The sequence below is a fragment of the Osmerus eperlanus genome, chromosome 12, assembly GCF_963692335.1.
Source record: "Osmerus eperlanus chromosome 12, fOsmEpe2.1, whole genome shotgun sequence".
Taxonomy (NCBI): Eukaryota; Metazoa; Chordata; class Actinopteri; order Osmeriformes; family Osmeridae; genus Osmerus; species Osmerus eperlanus.
Genome location: NC_085029.1, coordinates 6,480,258 through 6,498,263, shown reverse-complemented (window position 1 = coordinate 6,498,263; position 18,006 = coordinate 6,480,258). Strand labels below are relative to the sequence as shown.

Sequence of the window (18,006 nt, the reverse complement as noted above, 5' to 3'; positions counted from 1 at the left end):
ATTGAAATATGTTATATTGTGTATACTGTGTTCTCAACCGTTCACATGGAACACCTGTTGTTATTCAATTGAATACAAAGATAACATAAATGACCTCTTTGAAATGCATGGATCTATGATATCTCCCCAATCGCACTACTGGAGAAAAGTTACACCGATTCAGTTATACATATGCATGGGGCCCTCGGTTCAGCTTGGCTTATCGTGCTCAGCCTGGCCCATGGATCAACTCATAGTGTATGCAGAGGCAGCAAAGATGCTCCTCCTGCTAAGCTCTGTACGGGCTCCCTCGGGCTTCATTGTGGAGCAGCTCGACCTGAATACTCCCATCTCCTCTCGGTTTCCTCCTCTTTGTTTTTGCAAATGGAAGGCGAGAGAGATAAGGTACCGTTGAGACATGAGACCCATGGCTCAGGCTGAGTCTCGGTCTTATCCCAGGGGCCACTGGGATCCATCTCCCAGGATTACTGATCATTCCACTACTTTACTGATTTACTTTAAGCACATTACTGATTGCTGATTCTCCAGTTACTGGATATCTGGAGCGTGCAGAGTTTCTCTTCTTCGCTATGGCTGTAGCTTGTTGTCGCCGCACATTGGGAAACATGGCTGGTCTTTGATGTGCCCCTCTACCTATGATTAGAGGACTTGGTTGGCAAGACTCTGTAGATTAGCCTATTGGAGGCTTTCTTGTGTGATGCAACTATCTGAAAGGCTGTGATTTGCCAATTTTTTTGCTAAATGGCATTTGACAGCTGGTCATGATGTTACATCTCTTTGTTGTTGGGATGAAAATTGCGAATCATGTCCTTTGTTCTGCCTATCGCTTCTTTGTTGAAGAGTAGTGGGTTAAGCCAACGATCATGCAAATATTTATACTGCTTTGGAGAAACGTCAAATGTTAAGCATCATGCATACTTTTTCAGTCTGGCTTTGTCTGGTTTGGGGACCTGGAGAGATGAATGTGTCATTCTCCTGCATCAAGATGGTTGCCGATTAAAAATACAGTGTGTACTGCATTGCAGACAAGCACCTTACCTTGCGGAATAACATGCCTCTCTCTGTAAGCCTGCAGGCCCAGAACACTCAGGCTCAGATGATCAATTTGATTCAGCCCTGTGTTGCCAGCATGCGTCTTAATCCTTTAGACTGAGACGTCTCATTTCCCTCTTGTCTCCCATCATGGGAACACCAGTGCAATCCCTTGTTTTTCATGCTCACAGTCACAGACATGCTCACATGTCTATACCACAATCATTGTATCGATATTAGAATCTTAGCAAAGATGCACTGGTCACAGCTGAATGAGATAGATACAGGAAATGTCACCTTCTGTTCCCTGTCAGATGGCAATTGATATGAACTTTGAAAGTGGGCAGGAAAAAAATAAGGTGTCCTTTGTTGCTTTCCAGAGTGAAAACGCTTTCTAGTCTTATAAACTGGCAGGCCCTGGATTGGCTGCTGTTGTGTTGAGTTCCCGTTTTGAAATGGTTGATGCGTTTCTAAGTGGACAGATCTACAGTGGGTCACTATCGTTTGTGTCTTTGCCTCCCACCACACCCCCACACACACATCCCCCCCACCTCATCTCATCATCTACTCCATTTCTGAAAACGGCAGGACACCTGCACAGGCAAGCATAACGGGGCATTACCTCAACCGTTTAGAACTCTGTGTGTTGAACCATGGTGCTGTAATAACATGGCAAAGTCGAAATGCACTCCTGCTACAGAGAAACTGAGAAATTGCCTCAAACAGCTACTGCTCTTTACTAACCTCTGACTTTTGAGTAGACAGGGATAGTAAAGTGCCTTCTCTGCTTCATGAAAGCAAAACCCATCTCTGTCTGAATGACGAAAGACACTTTCCCTTAGAAAGGCACTCCACTAGGGAAGAGTGATAGGGAGGGATGTTTTTTGTGGCCCCCAGTACCCAAAATTGGAGGTGAGTAGTGTCACATAAGCCTTTTTTTCATACCCAGTGTATTTAGAATCACAGGTCCATCCATCCATCTGTTTGAAATATTGAGAGAGAAGTTGAATGAAGGATTCTGCCTGATATAACAACAGCAACAAATGTTAAACTCTTCCAAGCAATGGAAAGGATTCTTTTGAACATGACACCATTGAAATAACTGCTCTGCAATCTTCTAGCAAACTGTAAGAACAGTTATTTGACAAGCAGACATTGAGCACTCGTCTGACTAGTTGGCACTGCATGGTCGGATTTCAAATATTGTTCACCAACACATCTATTAGTTAATGAAACAGTTGGTTGTGTATGTGTGTTTCTGTGTCCATTAAGCCCTTCCTTGGTCCCAACCCAGACAAATTACAGGAATAGATGAGCCACAGTGACAGTAAATTTTGACTATATTTGCTTGAAAGTTCACTGCAGAATGGAAAAGCAGACTTGTGCTGTGCCATTCTATCTCTGTGGGAAGATTTTTCAGCCAGCCTGTAGAGAGGTTCTGCTGTAGCAGCACTTACCATAAACACCCAGAGCCTGAAAACATATTTTCTACATTCAGACACATTTTTATATTGCTCTTCTGTCTTTTGTAAGTAATTACACAGCTAGTTAATTGATTTAATAACAAATTTCATTCAGTTGCGTATTGCTGTTTGCAGGCCACTAGAATATGAAATGGACATGACCCACATGGCTTTACGTCATATGGTATTAAGAAGTGTCATTGCTTAATTTCATGATGTATTGTATATAGCCAATCAGAAAATTGCTTATTTTCATTGTTATTTGACTCTGTGGTTTGCTATTTTAAGAGGATTTTATCATCCATTGACAATTTTCTTACACACCAAGAATGTACACTGGACTGTAGACTGTACAGAAGCAAATTAGGGGTAGTGTGTGTGTGTGTGTGTGTATGTATGTATTTAAAGGGAAGGGCAGGTAGCAGGGGTATTTCTGTCACTAACAGATGCGGCCCAGCCAGGGTGAGATAGACGTTAACTCAGAGGAGCTCAGTCAGGCTTGCGGCCAAACACTGTCAGGCTAATACCGCCAAACGGTCCTGCAGGAGCACACACAGCATCTGGATAGTCAAGCTCCATTAGCCGACGAGCTCTGTTTTACACTGGCTATGTTACAGCCCTGCTGACAAATGGCAGGAGAGGTGCTGTCCGTGATATGAATCCCATAACTCAGGGGACCTCCATCGTGAAAATCATACCCCCACTGCTCCTCTCCCCAGACTGTTTCCCCCCCCCCCTCCCTCGCTTCACAGCCTCCTGTCAGGACTTGCTGTAAGCTGTGGAAAAGCTTTGGAATACTGGGCGGGTAGCATTAGCTTTCAACCTTGCTGAAGGGTGAAGGGCTAGGCTAAATGCAGCACAGTCTGGTGTCCTTGATGTCAAACTGCTGTTGGGGGAGATAAGGTTCTGACCCTAGCTTGTAGAATAGTCTCATGCTTTTGCTTGAAACTGAAGGCAGAAAGCAAGGTCACATATGGAACCTGATGCCTGGATAATGGTGTGAAAGAAAATGTGAATGTTATACTCTATGACATACAGAACAGTGAATTCCAATGAGGCGGTTGGAGTAGCCTGTAATGTAATGTTGTCGATGGTTGATGGTTTGTGGCCATGTTGAGCTCTCATTTTAAACATGGATTTCTATCACAGAACTCCATTTAAATGTCATGGTTATTTCTGGTGTGCTAAATTCCAGTACACCATCTTAAATGGCATTTATTGTACCTTAGCGCCGCTGCAGTCTTTGAAATGCCATCCACAGATGTTATTAAAGTCCTCATATTGAGTGTCACTCTCTCTTCACTTGTTTAGGCCCATGAGTGCTGTCTTTTTTATAGGTTACATTTCCCACTCTACAGAAGAAGAAAAACCACCACAACATGGCGTTTTTGAAACCAACACTGATATTATTCCTCACAGATTTTGGACTAGGTACATTTATTGACACAGCAAAAAATATATTTACCCCAGAGGAACAGGTTATGAGATGAAACCTCAGGTCCCACTGCACCCCTTTGATAAATACTTATGTCAGACTTTATAGCTTCCCATTGCCTTTTTGGCTCTCCTTGTGTGGGCTGTAAATTGTTTGTAGTGATATATATTATACCCAGTTGCTGCACTGCTAACTAGACAGGTATGTGTTTCTGAGAATTATGTTTATTTACTACTCTGAATAACTGGACTAGACTATGGAGGCTGTATTTCTTCCTAACATATCAGGCTTCTAAGGAAACAAATATTGAGAGCCAATGCCGGGCAGGGATATGTACTGTAAATGACCTTGGACTGAATCCAGGGCAGTGAAATGAAAGCACAGCTTGACTTAAGGATGTATTTAATTAGACCAATATCTGTCTGTGCCGTGAGCCCCTGCAGTACTCTTGAATAAATGTGCCTTTTAGCGTCTGTCAAACCTTAAGGACACCCGAATGAGTTGGTTGGTGCATGGACTTTGATGAGTCAAGGCAGTTTATTTTGTTTTCAAGGCCATTGTCTTGGTTTATGACATTTCCCCAGCTATTCAGATAGCAGGTGGATGGTGTGAGGATGGACGCTTGTAAACACAGCAAGAGAATGAGGCTCGCTGATTGGGACCCCTGCCAACTCACAGAAGTGGCAGCTCATCATCCTTTGTTAATAGGCCCCCATAATCCACTGTGAATGTCTTGTACAACCCTTGGAGGGGAGGTAGAATAAGGACTCTATTTGCAATAATTTCACATTAGGAGATGACAGTTAAATTGGTGCAGTAACTGTTATAAACCAGACAACTGTTTGCGTCCCTGAATGGAATTGGAATGAATGTTTTATTGGCGTGTTTTTTCTCTAACAATTACCTTTTCTCTCTCTTTCTGTCCCTCTCTCTCTTTCTATTTCAATATCTTTCCTGTCTTCCTCCTCACTGCTCTCCACTGTCACAGGAAGTGGAGGTTAGTAACTGTTTCTAAATCAGTCCTGTGCCTGTTTTGCTTTTCATATGATGTCTCTCTTAAAAAGCACCACTGTCAAAGTCCCTTCATGCTGTAGATGTTACTGTCCCTTCAAATTAACAGTTATAGATTAAACATGCAAAAAACTGCTCTAATCTAACCAAATCTTACAATGATCGCTTATGAATTGTATGTTTTGAATTATACTTTTTTGTCTGTATTTCACTTGAAAGCTCAGTTTATTTGGCTCTTTAGAAGGCCAAAGCAAATGTTTTTGACTGATCTTTAGTCCTCAGAAGGCCTCACGCAGAGTTTATAAGTCACCCACTCTGTCCTGATACTGAGAAAAAAAGAGACCAAATTGATACTGCTAAGAATTTGGCTTTTTATCATAATTAGGGTAAACAATCAACACCACCAGCAATATAACTCTTCAGCTCAAGTTGGTCTGTAAATATGACTTCTGCACCAATGAGAAATCTGAGACATTTGGGCAAATCTTTTGGGCACTTTTGGGCATTTGGGCTTGGCTTTTCTTCTCTGCCTTTTAAAGATGATGACTGCTGCTGTCTCAGTTGGATGGCTCTGAAAGAACATCTGATTGAAGCTCTCTGGTGAAAGAGGCAAATAACAAGGCCGATGTTAAATGTTTGCCTTCTTTACACTTGTTCTGTTCTTCTCTTTTTCTTTTCTGTTCAACATGCCAACATGGCATTTGACCTTCATGTATTGCTAATCCAACTGTTAGCTCACTGACACCCTTCTGATTTATCTTCAGGATGATTACATCAGGAATTTGGAGGAGAACCCAGGCTCAGATGAAAGTAAGTTGAAAAATGTTTCCCTTTTAGAATGTATTTTTTTTTATGGCTGTGAACATCAGCACAGGGTCTCGAATACAGTTGGAATGGCTGTGAGTATTTAGTGGCTCATTCCTCTTACTGGTGTCAAAAGTGCTCCCCATGGATATTTCAATATTCATGTTACCACATTTAAATGTTCTAAATAGAACCACCATTCCTCAATTGTTCCTGACCCAAATATCTCCTCCGGTTCAGGTACAACAATGCAATGTAATCCTAATGAAGTGGCACTGAAGCAAGTCTTTTGTCAAAAGACACATTTCGCAAAGTGCTTGCTCGCCCTTCGTTTCACACAGAGGGGTGACATCACGCAGTGTCTTTGACCGTTGGCCATGGATGCCAGACTGCAGCTTGATAGACCTGTGTTGTGATTCTAGCTGGAATGGGAGCTTTCAGACTGAAATCCATTAGTGGCTGTCTTAGGATGGAGAGCTTATATAATTGCCTGAGCTCCTGCGGAGGCTCAGCAAAGTCCCATAAGGCTCCATTTAACACCACAGGCTCTGCTCCTGAGAAGAAAACACCAATCATCTCACATCTCAACTGCACAAGGAGGATTTGGGACAGTGTTTGGAACCCTCCTTGCACAGGGTCTGCCACCAAAGCCCATTCAATATTTCGTTAATTGTGCTGGTGTGTGCTTTTTTTGTACAAAAAATTGAATGAGTTGAGAGGATGAATGTGCGGAGCATTAAGCCATATCCTCTGATCCCCCAAATATTGGTCTGACGTGAAACAGACCAATTTACAGCATCAGTATTTCTGTTGAGAGGTGTGTGTGGGACGTGTTGTGTGCATCCTCACAACACTCCTGCAACCTCACATCAGAGACAGACGAAAGCCTTGGCCTCAAAGGAGCGAGATGAGAAAAATCAGATCTCCTCAATATGATCCTAGTCATCTGTTTTTACAACATGGGGAATAGGTAATGTCAGCACCGCAAAATGAATCCACTTTGTGTATCTGTAGGCAATGTTCATTTGAATAACATTGATCCTCCTCTAGCCCACATCCCCCATTGGGAGCAATCCTGCAGTCCTAATTGATCAGGACCCTCTTCATCACAAAATGTAAGAAGACAGCAAAAGTCTGGTATGGCTGAAAACCGCTACCCTTGGAGTTTTGCAAAAGACCATTCAACATCAGAGAACGCCACACAAGTGGGCTGATTTAGATGTCAGCACTGCCACATAGCCTGAAGTGGGTTTGAGGGTCATTGTGTCTTGGAAATGACAAACTGCTCGTAGAACTCATGCATAAGGCGAGCTTGTCATATTTGACCCTGAAGCCATGTTTTTGTTCCAGCTCCCCTTGATTTGAGACAAGTAGGCCTAATTGCACAAAGCGCATTTATGTGCTTAGCCTTTGTGAAGTCACATTCAATTGCAAATAAACGCTGTCCATGATTTTAATCAAGTTGGATGCAGCCAGACCCTTTACAGTTATCTATTAAGTTCAGCTGTCTATAAAGAAATATGCCATTGTCAAGCGTGTCAAGGATTTATCTTTCTAAATCCAAATTTAGCTTTAATGGAGTGCTTTAACTTGCTGAAAGGTACTTACATTTATTGATTGAATGTTGGGCCCCTAATTATGTTATATAACAAGGAATATCCCTCTGATATGACAGTAATTGTGTGACCAGTTCACTTTATGCTTGTCAAATGATGCATTCATTGTCCAAGGCTTTTAGAATTTCTGTCAGAGAGAAAATTATTGTAAAAGAACTGGATCGGTTTAGTCTGTTGCCTGTTCCCTTAAGAGCAATTAAGCTCTAGCCTGGCCAATTCCGCAAAATCACTTCAACTAATGTTCCCTGTGATAAACGGAAATGTTCGAAAAGTTCGATTTGTGAAGGATCGTTTTTTGTCTTTTTATTTGGGTTTGTCTTAGATAGACATTTAGTAATAGATATCAAACACATTTCTGAATAATAGTTTTTACAATCTTGTGATTAATGCACAGTAAGACTAATCTTCAAGAGGTTGTGTGGAAGCACAGTGTTGTCCCACTAACGTCAGTGACATAATGACCAACAGGATTTTAAACCATATCCCGGTCTCTGAATTATTAAAAGACTTCAGTGTGCCTGAATCAGACAGATCAGAGGCGTGGATGTTCAGCTGCCCTTTCAACACAGGTTAAATCTGTTTGGCTTACATTTTTTCCCTGTCTGTAAGCAGGATTTGGGCGTATTTGGAATATGAAGGACTAATTTCCGGTTTTAAGCCCCTGCACTGTTCTAATTTGCGGTTAGCAAGAGATTGTAGGAGGTAGACTGTGGGGCCAATACATACAAGAGAGCGTGAGTGAGCTGCAAATCACTGTCCAGAAAACTACTATCAACACTCTATGCTGTGTTTCTATGGAAACATAGACTTGCCTAGATAAGCTCTAAGCTGTAGGAAAATCTTCGAGAGGAACAAGGGGAAAATTGAAAACCCTGTTCGTTGAATCCGCAGTGCCACAGCCAATTTTGACTACAAGGAAAAAGCTATTTGAGTGGAGGATGTAGCTCAGTGGTTAGATTGTTTTACTGCAGATTATGAAGTCGTAGGTTCAAATCCCCTGTGCTGTATTGGATAAAAGCATCTGCTAAATCAATACATAAAAAATAAATACAATGATATGTTCAATCATTGATCTGCCACAAAAATATAATTGTGCAATTCCTGAAATTACCTGTGTATATTGTCCGTGTTGCACAATGGACAATTGTTTGTGAAGAGGGGGCAATTGGAAACAGATACAAGCCTAAACAGAGACGTAGAGTCACATACATAATCCTTTGGCTACACCTTTAAATACATCACCTCCTGCTGCAAGAGTTTTTGGTTTCGCTTGTACATCAACTGTCCTTTTGCCTGTGGCTGGTCCATTCTCTGCTGGCTCAGGACCGTTCAGACACCTCCCTCCTCCAGCGCCACAACCTCACCTAGTCAGCTATGCACCAAGTTTGAAAGGATCTGTCCGGCCACCACCCAGGGTCTAAATGGGCCATGTGTTTGCTACAAAACAGCTGGCTACAACCGACTCGGGATCTGACAGCTCAGATATCCCTCACTAACCAGCACATGACCGTCACTCACTCTCTAAGTGCAGGGCCGGCCCTAGCACATTTGGCGCTCTAGGCGAGCTTCACTCGTGGCGCCCTACTTGCCTCGGGGAGAATGTCCCTGTACTTACTGTAAGTCTCTGGATAAGAGCGTCTGCTAAATGACTAAATGTAATTTTTTTATATTGATACCATTTTTGAGACTGCTGAACGATCCGAGTGTTAATCAGGCACGGAGCAAGTTATAAACATTAGAACCTTTGCCCAGTGGCGGCCGGGACTTTGCAGAGCCCCCCCCACGCAAAGTCGCAGCTCGAGGCCCTTCCCCTAAATCCACTCAAAATGTATCTCCATCCTATCTTATACATTGCTGTCTACCTTTAAATATAGCCTATATTCACTAATGTGAGAGAGAAATAAAAAAGTTTAAAAATAAAAAAAGCACAACAGCAGCCTATCTGTGTGGCGTCCTGCGGAAACCCGTCGTATGTCGCGGCCGCTCATTGTTGGCTGTAAGCCATAAAAGATCGAAAATCGTTTTCTGTCAAAATTGAGATTTTTGATGTTTTCTATAGTTAACACCATAAACTTCATTGTAATGTACAAAAAGTATAAAATTACTTATGAAAAACAGTTAATTTCAACGTTTTTTAGACATGTCAGATAGCAAGATTTCCAAGCCATTTCAAATCAAATGCTCAGTTTGCCTGCTCTTTTGAGTGCTGCAGCAGCCCCAAACAACTGATCAATTAAGTCAGGGTGTTAAAGATCCTGTAAAGTGGAATTAAAAACGAGTTTCAAGTTCACCACACCACAGAATAATGTGTTATTAACTACCCATCCAAATTCAAATGAAAAAAAACACCAACAAGTATGTTAAATATAGGCTTTGAAATCGTAAGAAAATCAGCAGTCTTCTCAGTTCGAGACTGGGGGGGGCGTGTCGCCTGAAGGAGCTGAAGCTCGGCCCCCTCGCTGGAAGGCGCCGCCTCTCTCAAGTAAGCTACCTACGACCCAGATAATGGACTACATCAAGCCGAACAAAACAGTATAGAATTATAATGTATTTGTTCAATGAGTGAAACATACAGATGCATATAAATGAAATATTCCCCTGAGCTGTAACACAGGAGTAAACATTTACAGCAGAGACAGCAGACAGTGAGCTCTCCAACTACTTCTAGCACAATAGCTACCATTTTACCAAAATACCATCATTCTACTAGCCTGGTTCTAACCAGACTCTCGTACATTGCATTTGTACAGAGAGTCTGGCCTCGCTCCATTGACAAGTGTTGACTTCCTTGTAGGCAGGTACTCTGTTGAAGTTTAAAACTATTGGATCTGCCCAGAGCCACTCTGATCTGCCATAACCAATCGCTAGCGTTCGCCTTAGCCAATTCCTTCACAACTACTGTAACAGAGCTAGCTGCCGTAGCTGGAAAATCAAACTGTTCCTGAACCCCGTGGGGAGGAGGGCCACAACATCATGGCCACCAACAAAACTCAGCAAAACTTGTTCTTGCTCCGGCTTTAGCTGTTGGATATTCGGCAGCGTTGCCACAACGGACCGAATGGCTTTGCTCGCATCTTTCTCTGCCGCCATTACGGAACTACAACACAAACTAGCCCACGACATCAACGTCATCGTTCTCAGCCACTCCCTCTGTTCGCGGATTCGCCGGTAGAAAATCAACCAGAAAAATCTTACTTACGTACCTCATGGCCAGACCTATGTACAGAAGCAAAAATAAAATTGAGCGGAAGTACGTAGGAGGGCAGAGCCAGGCTATCATTCTAAATCGAGTAGCCTAATATCAAGTTAGCGGTTTGCACTACTTATAGCAGAGATACCTCTGGAAAAGTTATCTAGTACAATTATAACAAGCACACAGAACTGAGTGATGAACTGCTGGCGGCGGTGGATGGTCCAGGTGCGACCGGAGGATGAACGGCCGGGGGGGCGATGCTCGGTACGGCTCCGCGTTGCAAGAGAAGCCGTGTGTTGGTGACCCCGTTTGTCTCTGGTCCATGTTAAAACTGTCCGCCGTGAAATGGTCAGTGGTGCAGAAGCGGCTGTTGGAGTTTATCCGAAGCTTTCCATGAGCGTGGCTCTTCTATCCACCTATTTTTCCTTTCATTATCAACAGGGAACTTAAATGGCGTTGCAGCGCAGCTGGAGTTCTTGCATCCAGGGAAGATGCAGTTGCGGGTGGTGGGAGACATCCTGAAGCTAGCTGATGTAAGCTACAATAACAGTACAGCAGGAGGAGCCATTCAGTGATCTTACGTAGATGGGGCGAAATGACGTAGATAGGGCATTTTTTGGCTCCGCCCATTAAAACCTGATCTGAAAACGGAAGAGAAACTGTTCTTCGGTCTAACTCCACATTTAAGTGCGACAAAGTTTTAGCGCTTTGCACATGCTTTCAGGAACTCATTTCACACGTATATAATGTACTTAAAAGCAAAACAAGGAATTTACTTTACAGGATCTTTAAACTTAAAAATAACTTGCTGAGAAGTTATTAATGTAGCCTATACTTAAACTGACATTTACATTCACAACGTGTGAATTACAAACAAAATGATTTCCTTTCCATATTCGCCACAGAATTAGAATGAAACGGAGTGGAATCTTTGAATGCAATTTTCTCCCTTATCACTTTTTTGACACAGGTCAACTTTAAAATTATGTCACTTCAATTGTTGCCAGATTCAGGGATTTTGAGACTATTTAGCCCATGTAAGTGTATGAAGATCTGTTACGTTGCCTACATTACGGAATTACTTTACCTGGCAGTTTAAACTTGGGGCTCTCAATGAGCGCCCTCAAAGTGTTTTCCTTGTTTTTTTTATATATATTTTTTTTATAATCCTAGTCTGTTTTTTGATATGCAGGGCGGGGCCCTTAGGGCGCGGGGGCTGCGGGGGCTTTCCAGCCGCCACTGGCTTTGCCCCAACCTAGGACGTATGGGTTTGATGTGATGCAAGATAGGGACTTCTACAGTTAATTCGAGCGCGCATAGCGCGCAAGCGAAATATTTTGTCCATTATTTGACCGCAAAATAGTTTTTTTGAGATTTATGTAAAATAAACAGACGTTTTTCAATTGGTAAAAACTTGTTTAGCGATGCCATCACTCCGGCCCTGCTGCCATCCATCCTCCCTGACGCGTATCGTTACGGTTGGGCCGCCCGTCCCAGCTATCGGTAGCCGATTTGGGAAAACTTTTTGGAAAAGACGGGCTATGGACGGGCTATGGACCCAACCAGTTACTAATAGTAGGATAGCCGTTTGTCCCTGTCTTAATGCGATGTTGTGCAAACCAAAACAACGTTTACAAACGTGAATTGATCTTACTCTGTACTTGAGGCCTTTTGGCATCTGTGGGAGTGGGAGCACTCGATGGTCTCTTCAAAAATCGCCTGATATCCATGGCTAATTAATCCATTCTGAACAAGTAGACTAATCCACAACGTGTATGTGTGTACGTGGATCCTGATTGGTGTCGCCGCCGCAGCCACAACGCATTGATTGGAGGGTTTATATACAGCGTTTATATATTAAACAATATGACATTTAGTCTTTGATGTTTTAAAATTACACCAAATTTATTTCGGATTATTCCAACGGCAGAATACGAGGCGCAGGGAATTTAGATGTGCGTAAACGCGCATAAACGCTATTTAGAGGTGGATAAACGCAATTTCTGCAATTTAGAGGTGGATAAACGCTATTTCCGAATTTCGGGAGGTGAGTAAACGGCGTTTACGTGCATGCGTTTAGCCCCCACTACATCCCTGGACCCAACCAACTCTATTTGGGAGGGGAGAAATCCCTCACATGGTACAACCCATGCATAGGCTGAGGTGTCAGAATGCGGAACGTGTGTAGCCTACTTTAAGAGAAGATATGTGCCAAATGTAAAAAAAAAAAATCCTCGACCGGCCCAAGTGAAGCGGCCCACCGGCCCAAAAGTGAAGTGGCACACTGGAAACTCTCCCGACTCTCCCGATTACCCACCCCGGCCCTGGTTGGAGATATAGAAAGGGCTGCAACAAAAAAAAACTGGCCAGCTTCTTTTTTTTGTTTTTTTGCTGGGCGCATTTTTTTTTGCACGATATTTTTTATAACGATATCCGCCGTGTTACTCAGTCCTGTTTTCTCTCTTCCATTCCAAAACGCCAGTCTCCCTTCTCTGCAGAACACATTAGTCTATCACACAAACTATCCTATATAAATACTACAGTCTCATGTGTTTTGTGCCTTCTAAGTTGTCTGGTATTTGAAAACTAGATATGAAGCTACATATTAATCAGTAGTACTGGCATGTTTAAAAAGTATTTGTCAAATATTCAAAGATAAGGGAGCAGATTGGTGGAGATTGTAAAGATTGGTGGGGAAATCCAGGGTGAAAGCTGCTGATGTGTTGTTTACACACTGTAGAATCACATCCAACAAGCTGCCTATGCTCAGGAGACAAAAGACAACAGCTGCAAACTGTGTTCTTTTCATTCAGCTCTAAATAAAAGCAACAACAAAAAAGACCACGTTCAGATAGCACCACTCAGGAAATGCACATTGTTCTGTTGACTAATACCCATTGTGCATTTGCGTCTCACTGCTGTGCCTCTCTGTCTGTCTCGCCAGCCGTGGACACCACCAAGGACCCCTGTCAGAAGGTGAAATGCAGCCGCCACAAGGTCTGCGTCGCCCAGGGTTACCAGAGGGCCATGTGTGTCAATCGCAAGAAACTGGAGCAGAGGTGGGTGTAATCTGTCAGGCAGGGTGACAAAGCTATTCCAGGTAGTTCCCCCAGATTTAACAGAATGTCTCCCTTGGGGACGGATGTATCCATCCCCCTGTTGTTGGACTGTGGATAGGCTGTCCCACGGTGTGTTGTTGACAGCCAGCGTCTGTCAGCCAGTCCTGTGAGCAGCTTTTCAGAGCGCTATTGATTAGACCCCTGTCACCGTGCCAGAGAAAATACAGAGTGAGGGGTGATGTCATTCCAACTAGAGCACTCACAACTGCATCGCCATGATTAATTCAAAGCCAAAACCATCAATACCTTTGAATATGAATAAGGACCTCAAAAACGTATATAGCCTCAACCTGTTGACACTGTTGCAGTAGATGTACCTCCATCTTACTTTATTGGTCAAATTAATATAATAAAAACAGCAGAAGGTGGGCTGAAATAGATTTAGATCTAGCTTTTTTGCTAAACCTTTTTAGGGACACCCCCAGCGTCACGGTTGACCCGTGAGAAGCTAGAACTTAACGAGATTATTCAATGTAATATTTTATACAAATGGGATGCAAAGTCGATCAGAAATCCTCAAAACCCCCAAAAAACCTTTCATCGCCCACTCAAATTTGGTCCACCAAAACCTCCTTGTGGGGAAATAGGCTTATTCCTATCTTACCAGTATAGAAACTTTGAGTCTTGATCTGGAAAAGGTATCACTTGCTTGGAGCATTGATATATGGATGGAACTTTTATGTCCTTCAAGAAATTAAAACAGAAATATCTACTACCCGACAATACCTACAATTAAGAGATTTCAGGGATAATGGACAATTCCTGAACAGTCACCCATTGAAGTTATTTTTCATGACAACCAACCAATGGTTAAAACTACCTCTAAGGTTTATGATGCCCTGTTACCTTTTGTGTCAGTCCGTGAACAGGAAAGACCTAGGCTTAAATGGGAGGTATAGGTATAGAGGTATAACGTTTGGCAACCTTTTATCAATTACATGACAAATCTCCCATCTCAAATGATTGAATGATCATCGTCTAGTTTCTCTATTCTCTCCACACCACCTTAGTCTGGTAAATAACATCCTAATGTGATGAAAGCTGTCTTATCTCTCAACCTTCTGTAATTATAATCAATACTTTTTACTTTTAAATTCATTATTATTTCATTCATTTATAATGTAATTTTTATGTCCAATAGTGTTGATTTCTGTAAAATATATATATATGTGCCTGTATAATGTAATGTACAATTTGAAAATTAAATATATATATATATTTTAAAAAGCCTAAACCAAAGCAAAAAATGTATCATGTACTTGATGAGCAAGGTTGGGCAGCTAGCAGACTGTAGAAAATCTCTATATACAATTCAACATCATATTTTACCCTTTGTCAGTTCTAGTTCGTAGTTCTATGCATTGCCCTGTTACCTGTTCATTACTTATAGTATCATCCATCCGAGTAAAAAAAGGGGGATTTTAATACAGAAGGGACACTACGATCTCATCGTCAGGAATCTCAGCTTCCACATTATTAGCAATTTTTCTGGCTTTTGAAAAAAGGGTAAAAATGTAATGGAGTGAAACATCCCTACCGCAGGCATCAATGTTCAGCGGCAGGCATTTAATAAAGCTATTTCAATAAAGACCTTCATCTCCGCAGACGAGGGAGACACCAGTGTAAAATAATGTACCGTGAGGAAGAATTAAGTGGCCCAAACCCAACCTAGATTGATTGTGTAGCGGACACAGCAAGCCATGCTAACATGTGAGCAAAATCCACTATTAGAGAAAGAGGATGTGCTCACATACACAAATCATTCACGGATAGAAAAAAAAATCAGTAGAAGAATTTAGAATCATTGTGTGAGAGAATAGTCCAGTATTGGAATTTTGCCACTGTTCTCTGGGGTTGTGGAGCAGGTGGCAAGGTGGATGGTGCTTAGGGTGGTAGGTAACCCCCCTATCCCCACTCCACTATCTCTCTTATGGGAGCTCTCTTAACTTATAGCAGATACTTCTTAACACTTGACTAACCCTAACCCTACTAACCCTAACCCTGTTGTTGGTGGCGTGAGGGGGGCCAGTGCCCCTGTGACAACAAGCTTGGATCCCCTTGCGGCCCTCCTAAATGTAGAGTTTGAGTAATTATGAACATGGTATTTTGCCTGTTAATTCCTCCAATGCAGTGAAGAAAACATACGTTTCCACGGTTTATGTATGACAACAATAATGTTTAATGTAACTGGCCCCTCTATCAGCACAACTGGCCCAAACTTTGCCCCCCCCCCCCTCCGATTGAAATGGCCAAGAACGTCCCCTGCATCCACCACCAGGTAAGATGTTGAAAAGTGGGAATTGTTTTATTTTGTTTTGTTTTTGCCGGCAGGATCAGACAACCAGGATTGAAAACCAGTGAGACAAGCTGCAAGCCATGCTCCGGGGCCGCCTCCTCACCTGTGTGCGGCTCTGACGGACACAACTACGCCTCGGAGGTAAAGAGAACAAAGAAACACCTACACATCGACTGTTCCGTGTGATCTATCGCCCACAGAACCTACGTTGATCTCACACCTGTATATGAGTGTATTCAGTGTTTTAGAGCGCCATCACGTCGTAGCACACATTTTTGCCACCGTCGTCAGGATCGAATTCAGCCATGTGCTCGATCCTGCCAGGTGAGTGGGTGTGTGGGATCGGCAGGGCAGTCAGGTTCACGGGGCTCGCAGGAGAACCCTCACACTGTAAATGCAGTTTGCAGTTCCGTGATTAATGTCTATGGCTGCTTTTAACAGCGCAGCAGTGCACGGGCCAGGCCTATGCTTCTTTATTGATTTATGTATGGTTTTTAATCTTGACCTTGCATGAGGAGATGGTGGTGGTGGGGAGGGGGGGAACGACTGCTCACACCAGCCTCCCTCTAAGCACTGTGTCTCATCTGAATGAGCAATCTCTTTTTCCGCGGTCACCTCCATACATATTTTATCTGCATCCATCCCTGGTCAGTTTCTCTTTCTTTCTTTTCTGTTACTGCTGGTGGAATTACATGATTACTGTCATAAAAGGCTGGATGTGTTTGCGCCAGTGCAAGTCTGTGTGTTTGAGAGTCATTTTACAGCCTGATTAGTTCGGTCCACTTGTTTCTAATTAATCATTGTGGCAGTGTAGAATGTTCTTGCCAAACTGCAGCGTGATCATCCTCCCCCCTTCTTCCTTTCTCTCTTTCTCCTCTTTCTCTACGTCTTTCCCTCTCTTTTGCCCCCCCCCCCTCTTTTTCTCTTTCTCGCCCTCTCTCAATGACAGTGTAAGCTGGAGCAGCAAGCCTGTCTCACAGGCAAGGAGCTGAGTGTGAAGTGCGCTGGCCTTTGCCCCTGTGCGATTCCCATCACGGAGACAAACGACAAACACGGCAAGTGCCCACCTCTACACTTCACATACAAACGTTCTCACTGCATGGCCGTCTGCTATCGTTACCTGTCACCATATATGTTGTTTTTTCTCTGTGTCTCAAGGTCCAGAGAAAAATATATTTGTCAGCTAACGCAGTGTTCTGGCAGCGGTGGCCATGTTTGGGTAGACTGCGAGGATAGCAAAGAGTACTCTTTGCTTTGCAAAACTCCTGTCCTCATGACATCCACCATTTGGAATCAATACAAGGCTTTTTCAGTGATTGTGGTTAGCTTTGGTATGATTGGAAAGTCTCCCTAGGTGATTAAAACATTCTTTCAATCAGGAAGTAATTAATTATTTAGAGTGTAGGCCAGCATATATCTCTGTATACTAACGTCATTGATTGCCAAAATACCTAGGGATCCAACTGTTCCAATGCTGCTCCCACATTTTCTACTTATTTCACAAATGATTATCGTCTGTTTCAATGTTTGATGTCTATCAAACATTGAAACCAACAATCTATTGGAAAACAGCAAGTTGTTGATTATAGCGGCATACAGTATGGTCGCTTTGGTTACCGGTTACCGATCATGTCATGTTAATCATATTCCATGAAATGTTATGAAACATTAGGAAGAACATGAGCAATGGACAGGGATTATGCTATGTATTGTACGTGTCAGAGGAGGCTATTAGAAATGTCCTGAGTTCTTGCCGAGGGGAAGGTTAGTCAACGTGGGCATGGAGTCTGTGCCAGTGATGCCAACACAGGGCTTCCCTTCCCCCCTCCCCTCAGAGAGCTGCACTGGGCAGGACCTGGCGGACTTGGGTGACCGCCTGCGAGACTGGTTCCAGCTTCTCCATGGCAACGCCAAGAAGAACAACTCAGGCAAACCCGGAGCTGGCACACCATCAGGTGAGGAACAGAGTACCCCCCCCCCACACACACACACACACACTTCAAGCTTGGGTAGTTCAATTGTGTGCTTCATGAATTC

General features: G+C 43.0%; 1 protein-coding gene across 2 annotated transcripts in view; it reads left to right on the top strand.

Moving 5' to 3' along the window:
- LOC134031033 (testican-2-like) overlaps positions 1-18,006 on the top strand; it is a 29,742-nt gene that overhangs the window by 6,635 nt on the left and 5,101 nt on the right. Inside the window, exons 2-6 of one of the 2 annotated variants that reach the window (XM_062474503.1) lie at positions 5,706-5,751; positions 13,499-13,613; positions 16,005-16,110; positions 16,919-17,024; positions 17,805-17,924. In XM_062474503.1, the coding sequence (XP_062330487.1) occupies positions 5,706-5,751; positions 13,499-13,613; positions 16,005-16,110; positions 16,919-17,024; positions 17,805-17,924 (493 nt within the window). Of the gene's footprint in view, positions 1-5,705; positions 5,752-13,498; positions 13,614-16,004; positions 16,111-16,918; positions 17,029-17,804; positions 17,925-18,006 lie in introns of both variants that reach the window. The other variant, XM_062474504.1, reaches the window with a different exon arrangement.